Here is a 26425-nt window from a genome sequence, read left to right as displayed (position 1 = left end):
GATTAATCCCTAGACAGGGATTAATTGATTTAACAGGGTTCAGTTAAATCAATCATTACGAAATGGAAAAAGTATAGTACAGCTGTAATTCTACACTGCTGTAGTGCTGTCTGTCCACAAAAACTGAGTAATCATTTAAGAGGAGCATTGAGGAAGTCTGCCGAGAGAGTTATGTTAACTCTGATGGAACTTCAAGCTACAGCATCTGAACTTAGTGAGACTGTGTAAATAACAACTATTGCCCAGTTGCTTCACCAACCACAGTCTTATGGGAAAAGGGCAAAGAGAAAGTCACTATTACAAATAAACAGACAAGGTATCTCAGATGGAGTTCACCAGAAGTCAGATGGGTGACTCTGAAGTCAACTGAAAGAAGTTGTTATTGTCTGACGAGACCAAAATTCAAATTTTTGGCTTAAGTCAAACACTGCACACAAAATCACACCATCCCCACCATGAAAGATGGTGGTCACAGCATCAGGTTGTGGGGATAATTCTCTGGAAAAATTATGAGGGAAGAGGGAAAAAGAAAGCTGGAAAATACAAGGTAAACCTGATGCAGTCTGTAGGAAACCTGCCCTTTGGGAAAACATTTTTTCCAGCAAGAAAACAACCCCAAACATAAAGCCAAAGCTACACAGGAATGGCTTAAAAACAACAATGTTAATATCCTGCAGTGGCAGACTTAGCGTCCAGAACTCCGTCCAATAGAGAATTTGTGGCTGGACTTGAAAGAAGCTGTTCACTCACAATCCCCATGCAACCTGACAGAGCTTGAGCGGTTTTGTAAAGAAGAATGGAAAAAATATTTCAGTATCCAGATGTGCACCGCTGACAGAGAACCTCTGCACAAAGATATACAGCTGTCTTGGCTGCCAAAGGTTCATCTACTAAATACTCAATTATTGGTGTTTTATTTTTGGAATTAATTTATGCCACTATAAAAAGATCATTTTTCACTTTGACATTAAAGATTCATTTTCTGTTAATCAGTGTCGTAAAAGCTAAATTAACATTACTGTGATTCAATGTTGTATTATAATTATATGTGAAAAGAGGGTGAATACTTTTTATGGGCATGGTTTGTTGTGCAGCATGATCTGAAACTGGAATAAATTAAGTTTACTTAACAGGGACTTGTCCACCTTTTTTATAAGGATATGGTATAATTTTAGGACATCCCTGTTTATTTTTAAAGTAATCTTGCCACCTTACAGGAGTTTCAGATGACCCTTCCATCATAAGCAGCATTAATAATGGAAACGAGTTGGAGTACAGGAGGTCTTGTGGTGCAGATAGATCCACCTGCAGCTCATCAGCAGCAAAGCAAAACAGTTGGTGGTGGACATCTAGCATGTCAAAGAGCCTCTGAGAGCAGTCACCATTCAGGAGGAGGAGGATCTGGAAGTGGTGTGGAGCTACAGTACCTGTGGGTTCACATAAACTGTAAACTGGACGGATCTGGTGGTACTGTACAAGAGCATATGGAAACTCAGGTCTTTTGATGTATGCCACAAGCTGCTGATAATGTTCTATCAATCCATAGTAGTAGTGTTTTGTTGTATGCAACTTGAGCTCAAAAGATGTATAGTGGGGGAGGAAACCTATCCGGAAAACCTGCTCCATCACAGAGCTAACCCTGGAAACACTGGAAGCTGTTGTAGAAAGGAGGATGGTGGCAAAATTTCATATCATGTCAAAGTACTCTTCTTTCCCTCCAGGTGGTGCTCTCTTGGAGCACTTTTAGCCACAGGCTCATTCCTTCACAGTCTGCTGCCCAGTGCTATCAGGCAATTAAATTTTGCTTCCTCCTGATGTCCCAAACTAAACATTTATATTATTTAAGTTTGATTTTGCAATTTATGCACAATATACATTGTCAAATGAAACGAGAAACACTGCAAAAAGGTTTGGGGTAGCCACCCCATATACTGGGTTGAAAATCAAAGAAAAAGACAACAGTATGTCTTTACAGAGTTGAGTCCAGAACAGAACTAGTGAGTGACAAAGAAAGAGGCATTTTTAAAGCTGGATGGCGGAAGTGACGTCATTGTTCCCACAACCAGAAGTGACATCACCGAGCCCATACCCGGAAGTGATGCCATTATGCCCAAAGCCGGAAGTGATGTCATTGGGCCTGTCGTTTGTCTGCAGAAGAAAGACAGAGGGGGTCAGTGCACTCTACCACCCCCTGGTCTGGCATGTCTGACATGGAATTTCCCTCTTTCAAGCACATTAGCTGCTTCCCATACTTATGTGTGTGACAGCATTTTTAATTATTGATAGATTGCTTGATTTTATTATTCTAATCTAAATTTGGGATTTTCAAAGAGAAAACATAATGTGTTCTGGGGTCATAGTTGGAAAATGCTTCAGTCATTGTTTGATTGATAAATTTTAGGTCTTCTAGCAGACTCTTAGCAATGTCTACTGGTCAAATAGGCTACCATCTTGTCAGAGGCATAAAGGAATATTTTTGAGGGGCCCTTTATGCTGATAGTGAAGTTGGGGGTTAGCGGGTGGAGTCAGGTTATGGATAGTGTTCTTCTCAATGTGACGGTATCATGATTATGGATGGAATAAACAAATAGGTAGTTTCTTGTGAGTCTAACACCATGTTCCCTTGTGTCTCCTTTAATGCGGACTTCAAAAATGGTTACCCTGTCAACAGTTAGATTTTGTTATGATTCAAGGCAAAAAGGAAAGAGCCTGTGAAACCCTTAAACAACACTTAATTCAAACCATTTTGTTGATTTAGCTAATAACTAAGTTAAGTACAAATCTGTCAACAGAAAACAATAATCAAAAGTTAAAGCTCAAAATAAATGGAACCAAAACAAAAACAGACATAATCGAGAAACCAAGAAGAAAATATTTTGGTTAAGCTATATTTGGTGCATTCTATGATTCAGAGTAACTAGTTAACCCATCCTTCGTGGATCTGAGATGTGGAAGCAAAAACCAGAATTCCCAGAGAAAAACGTATATAGACATGGGAGCAAGTGCAAACTCCATACAGCATCCCGGCATGAGGTTCAGTCTTAGGGAGAGGGGTCTGTGACGTAGCTGCCCTACTGTGTTTGGGATTTTTAAATTTGCTTTTGATTAATCTTATTTTATTTATGCTTTTTAAGTCTACCGTTGAGAGAAAATTACTTGAGTACACTTCAGCAATGTGGAAGAATAGCCTATATTTTTATTTTATTGATTCAGAGGGTTGGAAAATGGATGGATGGATGGATTTCCTTTTCTTTAATTTTTACAGGCGGCTAATAAATAAATATGGCTTAAAGGGCTGACCTTGTTATGTTGCTGAGTTTTGATGACTCTGCTTTTAGACTGTAACACTTACTCACATGGTGCAAAGTCCCCTTTATTTTTAGACAATTTTTGGCTGAGGACCTTTAGATTGGTTTTTTCAAGTGTTGTTCTATTATTAGTTTCAGCCCCAGTCCATGGTTATTAACTGATGGGATTTCTAAGCCTGTAGTATTTGAGTTACAGTAATAGAAGCTTTAGTGTGCTCACATCTTAGCTCAATCTCAATCTTACCTTTGGCCCTTTGTTGCACCGTGAGCGTGAGTGCAACAGTTTGGATTTCAAAATCTGCAATATGCTTGCTTGAGTTGAAGTACTTTTTGATCAGCTGGTTTTCTTCCTACATTCCAAAGACCTGCAGGCTTACTTAATTAACAGCACTAAATTGGCCACTGTGAGGTAGTATGGGTAGGTTCCTGGGTGCGCTGAATGATGGACTGACTCTCTCTATCATAGAATTGATTTTTTCTTGCGGCCAATGTGGCCAGAATGGATACCAAACATGACCTTGATAAACTAGATAGAAAATTAATGGATGGATGAAGTGCAGTCTGCTTATTTATTTATCATGTAGCATGATGGGTAATATGGTTGTCTTAGAGAAAATGGATTACATTTTGCTTTCTAGCCATAGTATCTTCTCTGTAGGGTTTGAATGTTCTGTATGGGAGATAATAAGTTTACTCTGTGGATTCAAGTTTCATCCCAGCTTTAAAAGACGTGTTAATAATAACTCTGATATAAGTGCAACTTTTAATAAACTGGCATCCTGTCTGTCTGCTCACCTTTAAACAATGCACTCATTTACAGGTGGTCTCTCTAAACAACTTGTTAACACACAGCAGGCCAACTGCCTCCCCAAAAATATATTTGTTGAATTTCTTTCAGACAATGTGTAGTAATTCACCCAGAGCAATCAGTAACATAACTTGTAGATCATTACAGGAAACACGTCAGAGTCCACGAATCAAATACCATTTAAAAAATTCAAAACTTACAATCTGAGAAAAACAGAACTTTTATACAGTTTACTCATATATCAATGTGCTCACAGAATTCCAGTGTTTGGGACACTGATAGTCTGTGCTGCAGAGTATTCTTTATTCTGGTATTAGCCATGTGGCACAGCAATGTCCAAGCAGCTGGCATGTCTTTTTTATTCAAATATGTCTCTGACTGATCTTCATAATTTTTTGTTCAATTGTGATTATCAAAAATACCTTGAAAATTGTAATAAATCTTTAATTATTTTTATTTCTCAGGGTCTCATGTGTTTTCTGACTTAGGAAGTGGGAGGGGAAGGGATACTTTTAACGTTTCTTTTGCTGGCCACATAACTAATTACTGTATGTATGCACTCAGCTGATATATGAAATTAGCCGTGACCCACCAGAGGATTAGTATTGCATATCTAGCGGCAATATTCATACTATACTCATTATTGTCAGAAAGTTTTTTTTTTAACAAATGTGGGTTGCAAATGTGGCTGGAGTGACGCACAGATAATGACATCACACATGTGTGAATCAGACTGCACAGCGATGTAAATGTGCAGAGGTGAAGTACACTTACAGTACACATGTGTTAAAGTTCTGTGCAAGGCTTCTACAGCTCTGTGATGTCATGCTGGCTAAGGCATCATGGGGTGCTGGGGAAAAACCTTCTCTGAGCTGTTAGCACTGTGAATTTCCAGGAATATATTCAATGATCAAGGTCAAACGTGAACCCAGTATATTTGCTGCAAAAAACACTTTGACGAATGTCTCCAATCAACACTAATCAAGATTAATTTTAATACCAAAATTACTTTCCCTTATATCTTTGTGGACACAGAATTGACCGAGTCCTCATTAAATGCATATTGACTGAAAATAGATGACTAATCTGGATCAGCCATGCCTACTAAAATGAGCAACTTTAGATGGCTTTTGATTCACGTACTGGTTTTAAATATCAGAGCCCTAATGCAACTGGGGAGTGATTTTAATTAAACAGCTAATTATATGTAAACACGACTATAAAATCAAGGACAAACACACTGTCCCCATTATGGAACACCGTATTGAATTGTCTGTGTAAGAGAAGATGAGACTCGTTATCTGCTCCTAATTGAACTGAACTATTAGGTGGGATTACGCATTTTACAGCCGTACAAGTTGCATACTGATGTGCTGAGCGGTATAGTTTCATACATGTTTCTGTAAGATGACTTTTTCTCTACTCTGCAACAAAAATGAAGTGAATGAACCCGTGCTCAAATACAGTAAACAGTAACAAATCAAATCCAATTTTAGGCAACTTACAAGTATAATATTGTATGTACTGTACATCCAGAATACCGTATGTTTTCACAGGGTGCAAATTACGCCTTGGCATTCAGGTGACTCTCCCAGACCTTTTTAAGGGTAGAGTAGAGCAGGCAGTGGGATGTCAGAGATAATGAAACTATAGAGCAGATCTTAAGGGAACCACCATTTATTGAAGTTAATTAGTGTTAATTAAAGTTTCTTTTGGATAAAAACTCATTTTCTTTCATCTCTGTTGCCTTTTTTGCATTCAATTGAGTTGACTTTTTATATAATATTCAGTTGCCCTTCTTACATTGATATAGTATTTCCTGCATTATTTTCTCCATATGTCTATTTTCTTCTACATTCTTGTTAAATGCATGGGCTTTTCAAAGAACAGAAATTAGAGTGAATCTTTACAGTTCACATATAACAACACCTGAATTGAACAGTGATCTTTTCTCCTTTAGGCAGCCATCTTACAGTTACCACCTTGTCAACTGCCCCTTAGACTTTCTTATCCCAGAGGGAAATTCTTTTGAAGCCGAAATGCAGAAATATAAAATGTTGTTCTGCAGATATTAGAATTAGGCAACGAGACAAGAAATGGTACATTGTTTAGAGGATTTTTACATTTTGTCACAGTTTTTTTTCTCTCATTGTTATTTTGAAATGGATCGGTTAATTGATCCAGGATCTTTTTGCTCTGGGTTACTCCTGGCTCCTGTCTGATTTGTCATCCTCTGAGGCATAGTGCAGATAGGAAATGCTGCATGTTATAATCAATATCCTTTTATCACTGTAGATGCTTTAGATATTCTTGTAAAAGTATTTTAAGGAGTCTCCAAAATAGAATCAAAGGTTGTGTAAACAGACACCCTTTTCATAGACCCATTGGACCTGTACCAAATGACCAATAATATTAAATGAATGCAGCTATCTATTGCAATAAATTTGACTGAAGTCCAGATAATTCTGTAGCATGCAATGACTCAGTCATTAATCCATCAGTTTATGGTTCAAGTTCGTAATGCAGAAAATTAAATTAGAAACCATGATTTTGGACCCTGGGTGGCTTGCTGACAATATCTGTAGTGTTGTTGCCTCACTTGTTCTGGAAATTGGGTTAAATCTTGGCCTGATCACATTCTGTATTGTGTTTTCATATTCTCTCTTTTGCCAGGTGGGTTTTATTTTTATATTTCGGTTTCTACTCACATTAGTATGACATGTTTAAAACCAACCACCAGCCTTAAGTAAGCCCAGCCTTAGTAAGCGTTGATGTGTTTTGGATAGTGTTGTGTATAATGTACTAAATCATTTTGGATCAAGGCGATACATCTCATATAATCTGTGACTCCCTAACAACCTTCTAATAAACTAAACAATTTCAAAAGTAAATGTCGACTTTTGGGAAGCAAGTCCTTAAACAACTAGTAAAATGTCATGTTAACCCGGTGTGGCTTGCCTACCAGGTAAATTTAGGAGTAGATGGCAGTCTGATCTGCTTAATCCATAACATTTTCTTGATTCTTGGACCAAGTGACACTATATTTAAGATAATGTTCTTTAATATCTCTGTTTCCATTAGCTCTTTGCAATCACTCTGGTTGCAGAAAACGTGAAGGAAATATATGTTGAAGCCATTATAGCATACTGGATTGTGGACTATCTAACAGCAAAAGACAGCTTGTGAGGAACAAAGACTGGATGTTGGAAATGGTGATCAGCAACATGAGGCACCAAGGGAGCCATCCTGACTGTTTTTCTTTTCACACTCTGTGTAATCAATTTTAAGTTCAATTACAGAGCCTATAAAATCTTTTAACCCTCTAGGAAGTTTTCACATTTTATTATTACACATTTTTAAATTATAGTGAATTTAATGTGTCTATTGATATTGATCAACAGAAGAAGACTCTTTAATTTGAAAGTGAAAACAGATCTCTGTGGTCTTAAAATAGGCAGGTATGGAATTATATTGTTGTTATGGCTCATTTTCATAAATAATACCGTATTTGAATAAAATTATGAAAAAAGAGCAGTCACAACACCAGCCTGACCACTTGTTTGTTCACTGGTTCTCTGTCTATCACCAAGATTTAATATCTGAGTGCTGTCTTGTTAAAAGTCATTCAGTCACCCAGCCTTTAGACCTTTTTTTATTTGGACCATTTCTAAAAATCAAGCTACGTAGACACTGGTAAAGTGCTAAAACCTGAGCCACAGAAAACAAACCTTCCTGTGTTTATATTGTTTAACTCATTTTCTGACAGTACAATGCATCCTGCACTTTAATCGCTGCTTCTTTTAAGAAATTTCAAGATTTAAAAGACAGGATAAATGGATTGTGCTTTGAGGCTGGAGTTTTTAAGGATGGCATACATGTATGTTTTAGGGCTAGCAGTAGTCTACTAGATGAAAGAAATTGTTTTTGCAAAATCCACTATCATCTGACCTTCTACAGTCTCTACCACTTCATCCAACTCACTCCAGAAATCTTCTTTTTCATCCATCGCACACCCAACTTGAGGGGCATATGCACTAACAACATTCATTATTATTATTATCACACCTTCGGTTTCCAACTTCATATACATCACTCTGTCCAACAATCTCTTCACCTCCAAAACACTCTTAACATACTCTTCCTTCAGGATAACACCAACCCCATTTCTCCTCACATTCACACAATGGTAGAACAGTTTGAACCCACCTCCAATACATCTGGCCTTACTCCCCTTCCATCTGGTCTCTTACACGCACAAAATATCAGCCTACATCTTCTCTATCATATCAGCTAACTCTCTCCCTTTATCAGTCATACAGCCAGCATTCAAAGTTCCTACCCTCACATCCACCCTCTTTACCTTCCTCTTCTCCCCTTGCCTCTGGACACATCTTCCCCTTCTTCTAATTCGGCCTAATTTCTGACAGCACCCTATTGGCTAACAGTACTGGTTGTGTCTGTTGTTAACCCGGGTTTCGACCGATCTTGTATGGAAATCTGTGTTGTTGTCCACATATTGATCTGGCAAAATTTGACATCGGATGCCCTTCCTGATGTAACCCTCCCCATTTATCTGGTCTTGGGACCGGCACAAAGAAACACATTATCTTGTGCATCCCCTGTGGCTGGGTTCCATTTAGACTGCATCAAAAATTTTGAATGAGAAAGAGAATAGAAAGGTGGAGGACTACATTGTCATGTGGTGACTGAAATTGAGCATTTAGTGGAGGTATACTGTACTTCCTGTATGTCACCACATTTGGGAGGATACAGAGGTGGTGCATTTCCATGAGTCTGTTGGCCTTTTTAGCGGTCTATTACTTTATGCATTTATTAATTATGGTGTTTTTTTACTTGTTTATTTAACCAGCTTTTAATCTGCAGTTGTCAGATCTCTTAACCAATGATGGAATATGGGTACAGATCTCATAAATTAAAAACTCATTAAACTCCAATGTATTATTTTTTATTTAACAAATACTTTTAAGATTTGATTATAAGTTATTGTAATAATTGAATTAGCTTTAATTTACTGACATTTGGAAAACTTATTTCCCAATTTTTTATACCCTTAGACACAGTGGCGGATCGTGCATTTCACACCTAGGCCTTCAGTAGTGCTCCGTCTGAATCAACCCGCCCCTCAAAAACTAATTTATGGTTATAAAAACCATCTTAATATGCAGAAATACAGTATAAAGAACCATTGCATCGCAGATAGATAACTCCTGTAGCCACAATAAATGCCTTTATTGAATAGACAAACCAGGGGTGAACAAGTTCCTTTCTACTGGAGCTAAAGCCCGCGACACACATAAAAAACATCAATAATAACTCATAAACCTGCAATATTATTTAGGAAAATCGCAACATTTTACTCACCAAAAATTTGGATTGTTTGTAAACAAAATCCATCCTCCTCTCTTTCCTCAGAAACAGTTCAATTACTCTGTCGTACAGATTATCTGTGCGCTTCAGTTCCATCACGAAGTCCCTTTCTATCGCCATCGAAGCTAATGCTGAAAGTCGAACCTGCCCTGTCGTATTTCTGGCATAAGTTTTAATTCGCTTTAGGGCTGAAAATGTCCGCCTCGACAGAAGCAGTGGACACGGGAATGGTCACCGCCAAACATACCAATGTGTACAGCTGCCCCATGATGCTCTCATTCAGATTTTTCTATTACACCATCCGCACCATCCTATCCAATCAACAGGTCTGAATACGGTGACATTGCCGTACGCCTGCTAGAGGGCCCTAGTGAAACCAACTCAAAATCTGATTGGTTGAAGCAACAGTTTAATCGACATTTATTTTGTGTTAGAGGGCCTGCAGAACGGATTGTGAAGGTGTCCGTGCAGACTTCTTTGACTTTGACCCTGCCTGGCAACAAATGATGGCTGAAATGTGATTGGTTAAATGCTTTAATACGAAAATACATGTCTGGAAGCAGGCGCAGTACAACCATTGGAAAAGCTATGAAAGGAAGCGGACAGACTATTTGGAATTATTTAATAAGTATTCATGGACAAAATATAATTAACACCAGTTTGTGATTCAGATATTTTTTTAGGCCAGCACTGCTTAGACAGAAATGCAACTAATAGTCTTATGGCTAATAGTCAACTTTTATGTGTAACCTCAGAGATTAAGTGACATTTAACTATCATATGCTTTATAATGAAACCACAGAGGCTAAGCACTCTTCCTTAGTGTGTGTTTCAGAATAAAACCTCGAAGGCTAAGAGGCTTAACTTAATGTGTCTTACATTTAATTGAAAGTGTAACTATAAACAGAATACCTACCAACTATGAAGATTCAGACTGTGAACCTCAGAGCTTGTGGTTTCAGTGTGTGCCTGCAAGGAAAACGTTATTTTTTTCAAAAGAAAAGTAAAATATCAGTCATGGTTTACAGTAATTAACAATAAATTAACTAGCAAACTTAAAATTATATGCAGTAAAAAAATTACATAAATACAGTATATGGGTGGATAATGGCAAAGAACACAGACATGCCTTCTGGGAGACTACCCTAGAATCTTCCAAATTGCCCTTGGGTTCCAACCCTCTTATATTGTGTTATGGATCCTGAGGCAAGTTGCTGGACCAGTTTTGGATAACCAATTGAAAACAAAGACTTTGCTACAATTACTTAAACCTTTGCAAATTGATCAATATCAGATAGAATGAGCTATGACACTCTGACTCCTGTAAATGTGCAGCTTGCATAATAGGATTAATTTTGATGTCAGAAAACATTAAAACAGTTGTGTTACGTAATCAAACAGTTATTGGCCCTTAGAATGAACCAAAGGTACTCTTAAAAGTCTTTCATGGAATGGTTCCTTAGTCCCCATAGTTGTTTACCTGAAGCCAGCAACAGATGTTTTTACCATCAGATATAACTTGTTTTCTCATTCTTTAATGTGTGAACAAGGTTATTGCTGATACAATGCTTAGACTAGGCACCTGCACTTACAGTTTATTGGTGGAGAAATTAAAAAATATTCTCCTGTCCACACTTTCTCCAACATCCTAACAGATCTATCTGTGCAGCAGATTAGATTGGATGGATAACAACAACTTGTCCAACATAAAGGCCCAGAGAGGCTGTTCTTTTTGAAGAGAACCGGGTCCTTTAGTGTGTGTATTTGGTATGAAATATACAATTCCCACTATGTGTCTTGCACCTAGGTTCTTTACCAGTGGGCTGGTCCTTAAACAATATTCATGGGAGTCCCACTAGTGATGCATGAAGCGATTTGCATGTAATTAAATTAGCAGTAAAACTCAGTGCTTCACTTTGCAAAAATATTACCTAAATAAATTTTGTAAAGTTTCCAGCAAAATGTGTTCCATTCACACATTTAGAAAGGCATTTAGTTCTTCTCTGGAGGAGTTTTCATACATTAATTCTGCATGCATTTATCTGTCATTTAGTATTTAAATAAAGGTCTCTATTGATAGAAAAAAAATCACTGAGGTGTGCATATACTGAACTAGGATAAGGTGGTTGTTAGGAAATAAGGACAGTGGCTTCTAGATTCATAAGATATTTCTGTGGAAAAACACAATAGTATGCAGAAAGGTGTATTTTAGTGTGTCTTTGTGTTGAAAGTACATGCTTTATGCAACTGCAAAAATGAACACAGGTGAACGTGAACATGTGAATGAAGCTTCCTTGTTTTCACTCACATAAATCTTTTAATCTTGTGAAATCACCTGCATAGAGAATTTTCATGTCAGTTTTGTGAAACTAGGGTGGAGAGGTGGCTTTGAGGGAGGGGATTTGTGACATCTATTGGAAGGCTGCCGGTTTGAATCCTGTAATTGCCAGAAGTGGCTCTACTCTGTTGACCCTTAAACTGCAATTGCTTCGTCCTGGGTATGACGTTAATCTGCATCCAGCCATGTAAGCAGGTCCTCTAGTTTACAGGGAAAACTTGAGAGTTGGTGGCAAGATTGGCACTCCAGCCACCGTCAAAAACCTCACACTGTTCTAGTGTGGTGTGGAGGTGTCACCCGCTACACTCAGGTCCAAGTCCAGATGATTCAGCGTGTGGTGGGTGTGGCAAAGTGCTATCAGCACATTCTCCCAACACTCTTTTTGAAACTGTACGCAAATCAAAACTTGCCTGTTTCACTCATAAAATAAGCTCATTAAATAAGTAGTTAGAATATTGGGAAAACGAAAAAAAACTGACTGAGATGTCGTGTTCAGATTTTATGGCTCTGAGAGTAGTCTTTGGATCTCCAGTAGTTCAGACTAAAAAGAATGGCAAATGTTTAAAAGGATGTGTTAAAATTCCTTAGTAGTTCAGTGTACAGACATGTTTTTTTCTGCTGCCTAAATTTATTTCAGTGACTTTATCTTTTAAGACTTTCAGTGCAATTTTCTCACCATATCATTATGGAATATTTACAGAGATTTTACTACAGATGTTTTTGGCTGGCTGTTCTCAAAATTATTCTTCGATGTCCAAGTAAATTATGACATTACCAGATTTTACCAAATGATTCACTTATAGTTCATGTTTACCTGCTGCTGAATCATGACCTGAATTGCAGGAAACAGATTTGAGACTCAGCTGCAAATCTATTCAATGAAATGACAGGGACCACTGAACTTTTGTCAGGTGTAGCAATGGGCAATCACACTTTAAATAATTCAGCCTGCAGTCAAACTCGAGTCCTGCTGTAGAACACAGTTTTCAGTAGTGAAAAAATCTTGCTAGCAGAATCTTCATCTCTGTCTTGTCATCTCCTTCAGGCCAGAGACCATGCACACCCCCTTCCAGTGACAGGAATACTGACAAGAGAAGAGGGGAAAACAAGCTTATTCCCGTTGTTGAATAATTCAAGATGCCTTCACATGCACATCACTAGGACGCCTACGCTTTTCTTTTCCTAGCAGTGTCTATAAGCTATAATCTTCCCAGTCCTTACTTTTTATACTGTGGCGTCACCACTCCACCAGAATCCCAATAAAGGGCAGCTGCATACATAACACTGACACAAATGATATAACAAAATTCACAGTGGCAGTCTAAAAAGGCACTTAGCCTGGAAGACCACTTAGCCTTTCTCTTTTCTTGTTTTTATAATCTCTTAACATGATCATAAAACTGCACTGCGTATCATATGAGGCATAATATGACTAAGAACACATAAAAATTAATGACAGATAATATAAGTCGTGTATTCATTTTACTGTAGAATTTTTTCTAGTTTTAGCAGAATCAAATTCCACCCCTCAAAGAGGACAGGTTGCAGGATTTTATTACAAAGTTTCTATCATTTCACTCTAGACACATCATTAAGGCAAGTAAAATTTAATTGAGAACACCTTATTCTGTTACAGAAAAAAAAACTAAAACCTAAAATGCTTTGTTCTTAAGAAATGATATTTTCTTGTGAATTACTTCAGAGTTCCAGGGACTGTAGTGACGCTCCCATCCTGGTCATTGTCTATGTGGTTTGCACCTGAATAGTATACTGGTACACCATGATCTTTCTTTTTCAGTTTCTTAAAAAAAGAAAAAAAGAAAGAAAAAAAAAAAGCAGTTTGGTGGATACCTCTAAATTGATCAAGTGCGAATAAGGGTGTTTTGTGAAAGACTGGCACCCCATCTGGGATACTTCCTGCCATATACCCAATGTTACTGCGGCACTTTGTTTCATTTGACAGTTTTTATGAATAGGTGGCTTTTGATAATTTATTTAATGTTTTATTTGTATGACTAGAACATGGAGGTATGAATCCAAATCCCGGCATTGGTACTGCCAAAATGGAATTTATGTCTTTGTGAGTTTTCCAATGGGCAATTTAGTTTTCCTTCTACATTCCAAAGACATCATGTAGGGTTGGATAATTGGCCACTCTAAAATGGCCCTGTCGCGGTCTAAAAGGGGTTTATTCTCAATTTGTACCTATGATACTAGGACATGTAATGGTATTTTGCATCCCTGAAATGGATGGATGGTTTTAGAATGTTTATTCAAATATCTACCATTTATTCACTTATTTATCACCAAGCCTGATTAATCCTGTTCAGAATTGTGAGGGGTAGGAACCGATTCCCATTGTGTTCGGTGCAAAACTGACCCATCACATTGTGCAACCACACCTCACACAACATAAAGAAAGAAGAATAAAGAAGATAGATGACCAAAAAAGAACAAAACCTGGACATGTTGTATTCAACTGACTGTGAAAACTGACAGTCAGGATGTTCTGTTGCATCTAGGCTTATGAAAAATGTTTTGACAGTATACTACTGTGCTGTTCATTCATAATGGAAATAAATTATTGATTATACTTCCCCCAGTTTTGTTGGAAATGTGCTGATATGTATTTAGATTATTAATTATACCTATGATTAAGTTTATATTATAATGTTTAGTTATTTATTTTGTTTTACATTATTATTCTGACTATGGTGTTCCCACTGGGGATTTATTAAGGCACTGAACTAAAACATTCTATTCATTTTTTGTTCTGCCTTTGTTTTGAGAGTGTTAAAGTATTTTTTTATCTTTTTCTGCAACTCCATGGGTGGCACCACTTTGTCTATATGTTGTTAGAGGTTCCTACTGCTAGGATTAATGCTAGGATCGGATGATCAGAAGTGCACAGAGTGCAATGTCTTGAGTGATAAGGGATGAAGGTCATTGTCTGGTATTTCCAATTTGCCCAGATGTGTGGTGTGACAGATATGGGGCGCTGTCGTCCCCTTGAACCCTCAGACCACATGTCAGACACCAGGTAAATGTCCAAATATTTATTATAATAACAGTGCGCACAAAGCACCTCCACTCCACAATACTCCAATACACAATCAATAAATCAATACAATCCTATTCCTCCACTCCCAGCAGCTCAGTCACCCTTCCTTCCAACTTGTCTTACTGCTGGGATCTCCCACAGTCCTTTAATAGTCCCTGACCCGGAAATGCTTCTGTCCTTCACTTCCGGGTCAGATGAAATCTTCTTTTCTTCAACCCGGAAGTACGTCATTTCCTCTGTCCCCGTGAATGGGAAGTATTTCCGGGTTATACGGAAAATATAAGTCCCTGAGCCTCCCTGCAGTGTCCCCTGGTGGCCCCCACAGTATCCAGCAGGGCTGTGAATTAAAACTCCAAGGTCCATGATGCCCTGCTGGAATTTGGGGCACCTCCATGTTGCAGGGAGGGCTCCATCTGGCTGCTTGCGGGTATTGGCTGGGATAAACTGCCTGCCATATATCACAGTGGATACAAACTAATCAAAGGGTGTGTGTGCTTCATTATTGTGGGTTATTGTTTAGGGCCTGTAATATTGACTTTGAGTTGAGGATTTCGTGTTGGGTTTTGATGTTAGGTTTTCTTACTGGTGATGATCTTAGCCTGAAATTTGACAACAGTTATCTCCTGGTCCCTTTAAAAATACTTTATGGTCTGTCCTTGTTCATTCTGCAAAGAGATCAATACAGTAGTATGTGTAATTTCTGGGGAGGACTGAAAAGTATGACCAATGGATATCTTCTGTTGCACTCTTAGGTTTTTTTATTTACATATTTTCCATTTTTAGTCTACAGTAACAAATCAAATTGTTGACTCCTGTGAATTTCAAAATGCAATGTGGATATAAATCATTGCAAAGATAAGGAGCCAGTGTTATTATTACCTGGAGACTGAAACTCACACAAGGTGAAAAATTCAAAACTAAGCCTCAGTACTCTGAGAAAGCCTCTAATTCTAAAATAGATCTGGCCCTGAAACTCCTAAGCAGGCTTGCAACCTGCACATATACTCACATGATGATCAACCTTACAAATTCAAAAAGGAGAGGGGAACTAACAAACCCCCTGACCCAAGTAACAAAAATGGTAATTTATTTTAAGAAACGTTTACTAAAGGAAAACTCTACCGAAACATGATATTTTTTTATATGTTAATTGTCCCATGTAGTTTGTAGAAATGGCTGAGAAAAAATTCTAATCTCATGTTTTTAGGCAAAATGGAGAGAAAAAATCTCACATTACTCATGTTGCATAATCTACATGTGAAGTTATCCAGTTGTGTGCTCAGAACATGCATGTATTTTTTTGTGCTAAAATATTGTTAAATGAATATCTCCAGAAAATGAAAGTAGTGTACAGACAGGAAGCCAATTGACATGGAGTCACGCTTTTAAACTTAAGATCTGACTCTCCCCTTCATTCATTGGTCAGGAGTTCTGTCTTCAATTACTGTGAATTTTTTTTCATGGATATTTTTTATATTGTTTGCTGTTATCCAAGACTGGTCACCATTAGGTCCTGTATGGCACATTTTATTAATATTTTTTTTTTGTCCTCTGCTGGAGATAAAATTCAGATTCACTATAGGTTTTTGAACACAAGGAATTCAGCAGTCCTACTTATTTTGCAATATTTTTTGAAAAGTTTATTATTATTTACTGCTGTTTTCACTGCCATTTTGGGGATAGTTATGTGGTTGCTACCATGTCAATCTTTCCCATGATGCACTGGGAGCATGGTGTAATCAGTTGTAAAAAGCATAAAGGTCACTGCATGCATTCCTGGCTTATCTTATGATTTAAATAGTGGTTTTGCAATTCTAATTTTATTTCAGTGACTGACGGAAATAGAAACTAGCCCTGTACTTTTGATTTAGATTTTTGGTTAGTGGCTTGGCATTGTGGACATTTTTCTGACTTCCAGTATTAAACCCTGCCTGCCATTAACTATATTCTTTTCTACAGGTGATTGCTCATAAAAATTTTTTTACTGCCTACCTTTTTCAATCAGTACACCCATTCTAACAAAATTTTTTAAGTATATTCTCCTCAACAATATGAGATTAGAAATTTTTTGTTATTCATCACTACAAAATATATGGGGTAAATAACATATTACAAAAATATTGTTTTAGGCTGGAGTATGTCTTTGTCAAAAATATTCAAAAAAGCAAACAAAAGGAATGTTATCATGAAGATAGAAATCTAAAAATAACCAAAATCCAGTCCAAAATCTTAAGAAGCAATCCTTAAACAATTCAAAAGTCCATTAAGTAGAGAATGAAAAAAATACGAAGCTGAGTTTCAGTACTTTAGCAGCACCAGCTTTATTCAGCTTGAAACAGCAACAGCGCGGTTATTTATTGTAGTGGGATCTGCCACTCTCCTATACACAGACGGCAGACGCTTATAGCATGTCCGTGATCTTTTCGGATTCGCTTTTACGGCGAACTGCTACAGCGCTGGGAGACCGCGAATGCTTTGGGACACTCTTCCACGTGTCGTCCCATTGGGTGGAATCCCACAAGAGTTTAGAAACTCACTCACACCAGCCATGATTCTGTTCAAAGGTAAAGTGCAGGTTAATTTGTTTTATGTATTTTTACTTTATATTTTGTATTAATCATTTTTATATGAATAGTTTTGGGTTGTGGAACGAATCATCTGAGTTTCCATTTTTTCTTATGGGGAAATTCACTTTGATATATGAGTGCTTTGGACTGTGAGCACGTTTCTGAAATGAATTATGCTCACAAACCGAGGTTCCACTGTACTTCAAAGGAAATTCAAGGATGGGTGCTCAACAACATAAGAAACATAACAAATTTGACAAATGAGAGATGACCGTTCATTCCATCAAGCCTGTTTGTTTAGCTAATAGGTAAGCAGTCCCAATATCTCATCCAAATTAAGGTTGTCCTTTTAAGTTAGCAAATGAGGAAAGGGTTCAGACCGAAAAACTACTAATATTATAATAAAGGTCTGGGTAAAGCAGAGAATGGTGAGAAATTACAAAATTTAGAAAAAAATAGAAAACATTACAGAACAAAGACACAATCTTAATAGATTGGCTGTCATGCTTAGCACTTCCAGCTTATATGATGTATTTTTTCAATCATCCATTGAAAAAAATGTAAATCTTCCATGGAGAACACAGAGGAGTAACTGGAAGCCATGGCATATCGAAACAAAAATAGTTGAATGTAGAAACTCCGTCGCTCGCAGTGTTCACTTACATGCCTAAGTAGATTCCCCAATCAACCAAATAGCATGTCTTTGGAATGTGAAAGACCTCAATGCATGAACTACATGATCCAGGATATAAATCAGGATCTAAACACACTGAGGTGGCAGTTCTTCCCTTTGCAGCAATAGAAAATAAACCCGTAACTTGTTCTGTTTTGCAGCTAATACCTTAACATAACATTTTCTCTGACTTTCTGTCTGTTTTTAATTGTCAATGAAGATACTTTGGTGATAGCAACACTATACAAATAGCTTATGACACTGTGCAGATGATTAAAGGTGTCCTTTATGTTGAGGCAATTTCAAAACTGTCCTTGACTAACCCTGCTTTTCATATGTCTTTTGTAGGAGCTGGTGGGGAGTAACCCTCCGCAGAGGAACTGGAAAGGAATTGCAATTGCCCTGCTTGTTATTCTGGTCATCTGCTCCCTGATTGTCACCTCCGTCATTCTTCTAACGCCAGGTAGCATAATGAAGCGTCATAAATTTTAATGCTACTTTTTTTTTCTTTCTGTCTCCTTCACACTTCGTTAACTAACACTAAAATGAAAAATAGACCCACTTATGAGGCTAAACATTCAATATGTATTGTGACAGAAAATGTATAAATTCAGTCATGTTTCAGCAAATGTCATGTCTTTTTAATGCGACTAAAAAAATGATTCACTTCAACATCTGAAGGCCAGAGATTTGTCTACGAGCATTATTCATTTAGAAATTATAAACACCTAGCTCATTATGTTATTACTTTGACTTTTAGGTGATCATTGTCTTTTAATGTACTTAGAGCATATGCTAGAGGTGGTTAAATAATAGGACTGACAGTGGTCTGACAGTTCTGTGCTGTCAAAAAACACTAAAAACTTTTCCTTTCCTTTTCAGTGATATAAAAAATGAAAAGTACAAAAGTTAATTATATAACATTTCATTTATACCCAAAATAAAATATGTTTTAATATAATTGAACAAAAAATGCCAGGGCTCCTAAAATAAACATAAGTTTTTGGATGCGTCTTTATGTTTGTGTCACATGTTATGTACCATTTCCACTATTTTCATAGACATGTAAATATTCTTGCAGGTGATGAAATTAACAGATGAAGCTTTGTGAATACTGTAATGATTTTTGAATAAAATAAGTGTATGAAAATTATGCAGTGGGAATATATTTGAAAAGGGTGGAATTATGAATTTGTTATTATGTTTTTTAGTATTTAGTGTACTTTTTTCTGTTTTTATTTGCCTTATCTCTTCATAGAGTAATAGGACACGGCACATCTGGTAATGGTAACATGTTTGGTCTCTGTTTTTATTCTCCTCTGAAGTGTCTTTGGTGCAAAGTTCTCCCATTTTTCACACAAATCCCTTCCTACCCTTTAAAGAACATACTGTGACACTGGCTGTCCACTGTTGACTGTCCTGGTATGTGTGTGTCCTGCGATGGACTAGTGTTTAATAAGTGAGTTAGCCCTGCCTGGCACTCTGTGTTGCAAGGGTATTCTCCAGGTCTCCTGTAAGAATAGCAATAGACAGCTCTAGAAATGTCTTCCAATATACTGTTGATGCAGACTGGGTTTTAGCCACGTAGTGGTTAATCTTCTACGTTTAGGTATGGCCTGTAATTAGTGAATCACTGAATGCAAATTGTAGTTGGCAGCATTATTAAAACCAGGATAATAAACCAGATCACTTAAGCTCATTGAAAAAGATTTCACTTAGAAACACATCTGCATTAAATGGGCTTAGGAGGCAGCCTAATGTAGCAGCACCATATGGGTTAAGGTTAAAAAGCGTGTGTTCTTTGCTCTAATGATCAGTCGGGTTTCCACTGTTATTTTGGTCCTTAATCAATTTTAGTTTTTCTGCATCTTTACTCTTTAGTTAATTGCTTTATCCCAATTAGCACTGCTGTAATCTCCAGCAAGCATTGTTTACACTTTGTTTTACTGTTAACTAATAAGCATTGCCTTAATAGAATAACTGCTCTGGGCCTTAAGATGGTTGTTTGCATACACTAAGCCCATTCGGGACTGATTGTGTCCTGTACAGGGAATTGTACAACTGAACATTGTAGATTTATATGGTGCTGTAATCTTGCTTGCTCTTTTAAATGCTCTGTGATTGTGCTTGCTTCTAATCGTGAAATGTTAATTAATGCTTGTTTAGTTGATGTAATGACTCTGCTTCAAAGACATGCAAAAGGTATCTTTTTCATAAAAAAAATTAGAATCTGTAATTGAAACCATACATTTGAATTATGGAGAAACTCTAAGTGTTCTGCAGTTTTCATAAGTTAAAAAAAGAAAGAAATTAAATAAACCAAGGAGGCAAAATATGTATCACGCTGTTTTTTTTTGTTTTTTTTTAGATTTACATTAATCCTGCCCTACTCTAATTTTGTTACATTACCTATCCATCCATTTCATTAACTTTTTCTTTTGTTTTCCCATTGCAGGCTGATTGTGAGTAGGCAGTTATAAAAGTAGCACTGAGAACCAGGCTTCAGGCAGTGCTTGTCCAGTCCATTAAAGGGCGCACTCACTCAGACAGGGTCTGTTTAGAATGACGAGAATATCATTAGGGTTCTGGGTGTACCAGAGAAAGCCCACACAGACACTAGAAAATGTTGTAAACTTCACGCGCCAGCCTCGGAGTGTATCCTACATCCGTTTAGCTAGTGAATGGGAGAACTACTTAACAGATTTAGATTGGACTTTTTTTCTAGAATTTGCTTGAACATTCCGGTTGATTTTGCGACTTCTCTCATTGTGCTAAGAATCATATATCGCTCCTGCAAGCAAACTATTTGCGCTAATCCGATACAGAGGCTGCAGGCCAAGGGGAGGGAGACGCGTGACTTCAGGAGTAGGGAGTCAGGCAGGGCCCTCCTTGCTGTCCTGTGTCACTTCCAGCTTTAAAACAATGAAACAAGAGTAGACGCTAATATGTAATATGAAACTGAATGTGAAATGAACCTTTGCTGTATTCCTCCTCCTGCACGTTTCTCTAAACACCATGGTAGATTTGAACTTTGTCATGCAAGCTAAATGGCGCTTGCCTCTTTTATCTAAGCAAGCATAGTATAATTTGAGAGACATTTAAAAGTCTTTGTTGCTAACACCTTAAAAAAATTTCAGAAATAACATTTTAGAAAATGGCATTAGCAATGTACAGTACGATATGCCTGGTGAGGGTAAAGAGTCAAAAAATAATACAGACTACAACATAGATAATAATCCATCAAGAATAATAATAGTATTATTATAGTATAGTAATACATTTATGGCACAGCATAGGAGACACTGATGTGGCAAAGAAAATTTAAATTGTCAACTACAACAGTAGACTTTGAATGCATTGCTAAAGACTGAATTATTTCAAAGTATAAGCTTCTTTCAAATGGGCTCACAATAAAACTCCACAGTTACCATCATGCTGTTCACTTCCATCAGCAATTTAATGACTGTGCACTTCACGTTTGCTGCTGCTCCTGGCAAACTGAAACAGTTCTCCATAGCTGAAAAAACTGACACCAAGTATTAATTGGTTGGTGATATTTTGTTATTTGCATATAGTAACAAAGAAGCAGGAGTCATGAATACATATTTAGAGCAAATCATTATACTTCAGTTTCATGTAACTTTGTGATTATGATAGGCTATTCAGATTAAATCAAGGACCTGAATATAATTTATATGGTTACAGTTTATGGGGCTGCATATTAAAATTATAATGGTTCTTCAAACATACCGTTTTACTTATTTGCACTGCAAGGCTTTGGAAACTGTCATGAAATATTTGAAACATTTGAAATTAAAATATTTCTCATAATTTTTAAAGGTAATATACAAATACATTGGTGAATGTGCATGTAATTCTTAAGGTTCACACTTAACTGTCATGTATTGTTATTTTGTAATGTTGAATAAAACAAATAAAATTACATGAAAATGCTGCCCTTATCAATTTGTCGCATGAGGCATTTGCTTCATCACCACACTCACGTGCTGGCCCTTACCAGTTCCACTTTCTTGGCTATAAAATCATGGATAATTTAGAGCCACCGATTCTGCAAGTGACATCTTAGTACTGTATATGAGGGAAACCAGATCTTCTGGTAAAAACATTTATTCTCCCAAGGAGGATGAGTATCGCATCAAAAGTGTGTGACAGCTGAGTCTGAAGGCTAGACCTCAAACACTATAAGGGACCAGTTACTCAAGCTACAAAACCACCATAATCCTGTAAGTGACTTGATGTTATGGGTCTACTTTATCCCAGAAAAAAAAAGTACAACTATAAACTGTGGTTCACATAAATGCACCACTTATTTTATACTGCTGGACTTTTTAAATGAATGGTTAGTCATTTCAAGTCACTTAAGAAAATTTACAGTGCAGTTTTCATTTTCTTGCTGTCAGTATCGACTGGGAAAAACTACATATTTTATCATCAATGACCTGTCCAGTTGATCGGGTGAATCGGGACAATTTGTACAACTATATGATGATATACTGCACACTCCAATTTGGCAGCTAACATTTTCAAAACAATTTTTCTTTTCATTTTCTCCACATTCTAACCAGCAAATAACACATCCCTATGATGAAAGGTAAAATAAACCAAGAGGCCATTATGGGCTGAAAGATTACTAGTCATTACCACTTAAAGATCACAAATCAAAATGGGTGTTGTATTACCACATTACTTTTGTAAACACAGCTCACGAACTATGAATTTCAACATAAATTTTTTTCTCAAGAGACTTTATCTACAGTTTTCACGTATTTGTTACAAGTAGTTCAAAATAGGTATGTCGTATTATGCAAAAAAATAAATCACAGAAGTGTTTTTACCCCATGATTCTTTTCAATCCAATGTAATTTTGTATAGCGTTCGTCACTGAGTGCAAGCTCAAATTACTTTAAGAAGCTTATAGTAATAATACAACTTACATGATCTATATATATAAAAATATCATTTAGTTTAACCAACCAGTAAAACAAAGCATTTTCAAATTGGTTAACATAAAGAAATAGTGCCAATGTAAGTTCATTAGTATATTAATAGAGATAGGCCAATTGATAACAGAGGAGAATGACTGACTATTTAAAGACAGTTGACATCAAATATTAATATAAAAAATGCTTCTTGCAGACAACTGGGTCTTCCGGTTTTCCTTACAAGATGGGCTCCTACTTGATGAATCCATACATCCATCAGTTATTGGACTCTAGCTTTTAAGTACTTGGTCAGAGGGAAATGGATTTTACCCTGTAGTAATTGATACAGGGCAGAAATCAGCTTTGGACAAGAATAAGTTCATTCCAGGGTAAATTATAAAAGGTAATGTTAAAGTCATACAGCAACCTGAAAGCAGGTCTTTAGACTGTGAGAGGAAGGCAAAGTTCTATGCAAACTACAGAAGGAACATTTCTCTAGTCAGAAACTGAACCAGGAAAAAAGCAATTCTTTAATTATCACTCAGTGGTATACCACATTTATTAGTATTTGGCTGCCATTGCATTTTTCATGGGCAGATTGCTAACAGCATGTATACTGGTCACAGGTATTTGAGAAAAAGCTGTACTATGTCACATTTCATTATTTAAAGTGGGATTGAATTCTGACTTTTTGCTTACGTATTTGTTGTTAAAAATTATTAACACTTAGTGTTTGAGAGACAAAGAATAAAGGGCAACTTTTGTTTTATTGTGGTAAAGGAATTAAAACACCAAAAAGAATCAGAAATTTAGTGAATTAAACAATCGTGTGTAAGAAAGAATATGTGGTGTGTGCGCCACTGGGGGGCTTAGCACAAAGATATTTTGCTGTGTATATTTTCTACCTTACAGATAACAAGTGCCTGTCCAGGAAGAAAAAATAAATAAAAGCATGTGGACCAGAAGATGACAAGGTAAATTTCAGGGGCTAACCAAACGATTCGGTAGCAGACAAGCAAAGGTCATTATCAAAAGACTGAAAAGCTCAGAAAAAGGCACAAAAAATACTCTAAATCTAAAACACAATTCATTTATAGCCAAAACTATAATCAGAATCCTGAACCAATATCTTCTCCTTGTTCTGATTTGAAGTCAGGACCACAGCAAAAGGGTGCAAGATCTTAAAATAAGCCACCCGAGCAGGCTAGGATCTCCACTGGCTGGTATCAAAATAGACTCCTCTCAGCCAGGCCGTACTCTACTAACCTGGGGCTGGGGCTTAACTAGGCCCAAGAATGGGAAAACTGGCTTTTAACATTCTGAAATACCATAGATGTCTCTCAAGGGAAATGAAATTATAAGTAAACCTTTAGCTTGAACTAAATAACCTTTATAAATGCCAGAATTTATTAGAAAGTTACAAAAAAAAGACAAAAAGTGAGTCATGAGCTAATAAATCCCAAGACATGTTCCAGGAAACAAAACCCAAGAACAGATGCGAAAATTCAAAGAACCAGTAAATTCAATGTTTACAATAGCTGTTTATTCAAAGAAACACAGAAAATTAACGAACCTCTAAGGGACTGGCATCCCACCCTGAATTTGTAGGCCGTAGTCCCTCAGCAGTGACATCCCACCTACAGAATACAAGTCTCATCAGAGAACATGAATATATACATAGACAGAAAAGCTAAAACTAATTAATAAAAATCATATTACCTAGATATAAATTTACCTACTGGAACAACAAAACCAAAATACAAAATTAATATAATAAGAAACATATTTATATAATAAAATTAGTAAACAGAAAAGAAAAATACTTGAGCCAGAACAGAAACACTGGCTATACTATAACATTCACACTTCTTTACTTTGGAATTTTATTGAAAACTTAGATGTTGTAATGCTCACTTTTACCATTGTGTAAGATCTATAAGTTAAACCACCACATCCGCCGCAACCTCAGCTATTTTGTATGTTTCCCATTGGGATTAATAAAGTATCTATCTATCTATCTATCTATCTATCTATCTATCTATCTATCTATCTATCTATCTATCTATCTATCTATCTATCTATCTATCTATCTATCTATCTATCTATCTATGTTTGTTCCCTGCCCAGTTTTGTTTCTCTTTTTCATTTAACCACTTTGGTTTAAGCTTTGCATGATGTCATTGATCGTTAGCACCTGTTTGGTAAATCAAGGGCTTTGTTATATGCCTACAAAGATAGCTTGTTTCCTTAAGTGGAAAGTGCTGTTTTAGTATGTTAGTTTCTTTCTTTAAGGACATTCAAATACATGTGTCTTAATGTATTGCTTCACGTTTGTTAAAGGAATGTTTGGAACTCTAGAAGATGCTGTTTTCTATTGACACACTAATCTAGATGACATAAAATAACAGTTCTGTATTATTTTTCCGAGTATGGCTTCCGTCTATAGGATATTGTGTTTATCTCAAACTTTGAACATAAAAAAGTTTGTTTTTTATTATTTGTTGTAGGTCTTTTTTTCTCTTTGTTCTACTTCCAGTAAGCTTAGGGAGTATTAAACAAGTTTGTCCATTACATGGCACAGCAGAGCACACATTCAGACTCGCACACTCACAATGGACCTACTTAGATTTGGTAATTAACCTAGTACGCATGTCGGACGTGGGATGAAAACTAACGTGTTCAGAGAAAATTCTACCCAGATCTGAAGAGATTGTGCAAATTGTGCTGAGGTCAGTTTTCAAACCTTAGTCTCTGGAACTTTGACTCAACAGCGCTAATTGCTATATCACAGTACTTCCTCATTTGATTCATATGATATGGTAATTAAAATCCTTTAAAGCATAATAAGCAGTGTATTATTATAATTAGTAGATACTGCCTGAAACTGAAAGCCCATTTGCAATAATAAAACAGAGATGCAGAGTATTGTGAAGATCATAGCCGAGAAACGTCTTTCTAAACTTTCATAACTAAGCCTAAGAAATAGATTTTCAGTATTTTTAAATGTAAATTAGGAGTGACTGGAAGTGAGATCCTGCTTCCATTTTACACTATTTCATACATAAGGCATAAAATGCAGTGCTTTGGATTTATTGCCATATATAAATGTGCCTCAAACACAGCTGTGTCCTGTTGTGTAGGCTGCTCACATTATTAAAAGGTGAAAAGCATTTTCAAGAGCCTACTTTTTAAAAGCAATAAAGAAGCCCATTGCATCATGTTGCCAAGGAGTGATTAACCTTCATCATTAGGAAGAAAATATTGTATAGAATTTTGGAATAAAAATAAAATAAACACTACACTATCAGAGCATACCAATTTTTGCTGATGTCACATAAA

The 26425-nt window shown here is 36.6% G+C and overlaps 1 protein-coding gene across 1 annotated transcript in view; it reads left to right on the top strand.

Moving 5' to 3' along the window:
- The window catches only part of dpp6a (dipeptidyl-peptidase 6a), a 935015-nt gene that overhangs the window by 505355 nt on the left and 403235 nt on the right, over positions 1–26425 (top strand). Inside the window, exon 2 of the mRNA XM_028804164.2 lies at positions 18492–18606. Within this exon, the coding sequence (XP_028659997.2) occupies positions 18492–18606 (115 nt within the window). The remainder of the gene's footprint in view (positions 1–18491; positions 18607–26425) is intronic.

This window comes from Erpetoichthys calabaricus, chromosome 6 (assembly GCF_900747795.2).
Source record: "Erpetoichthys calabaricus chromosome 6, fErpCal1.3, whole genome shotgun sequence".
Classification (NCBI taxonomy): domain Eukaryota; kingdom Metazoa; phylum Chordata; class Cladistia; order Polypteriformes; family Polypteridae; genus Erpetoichthys; species Erpetoichthys calabaricus.
The sequence above is the reverse complement of the archived record's forward strand: the minus strand, read 5'-3'. Positions and strand labels throughout refer to the sequence as shown.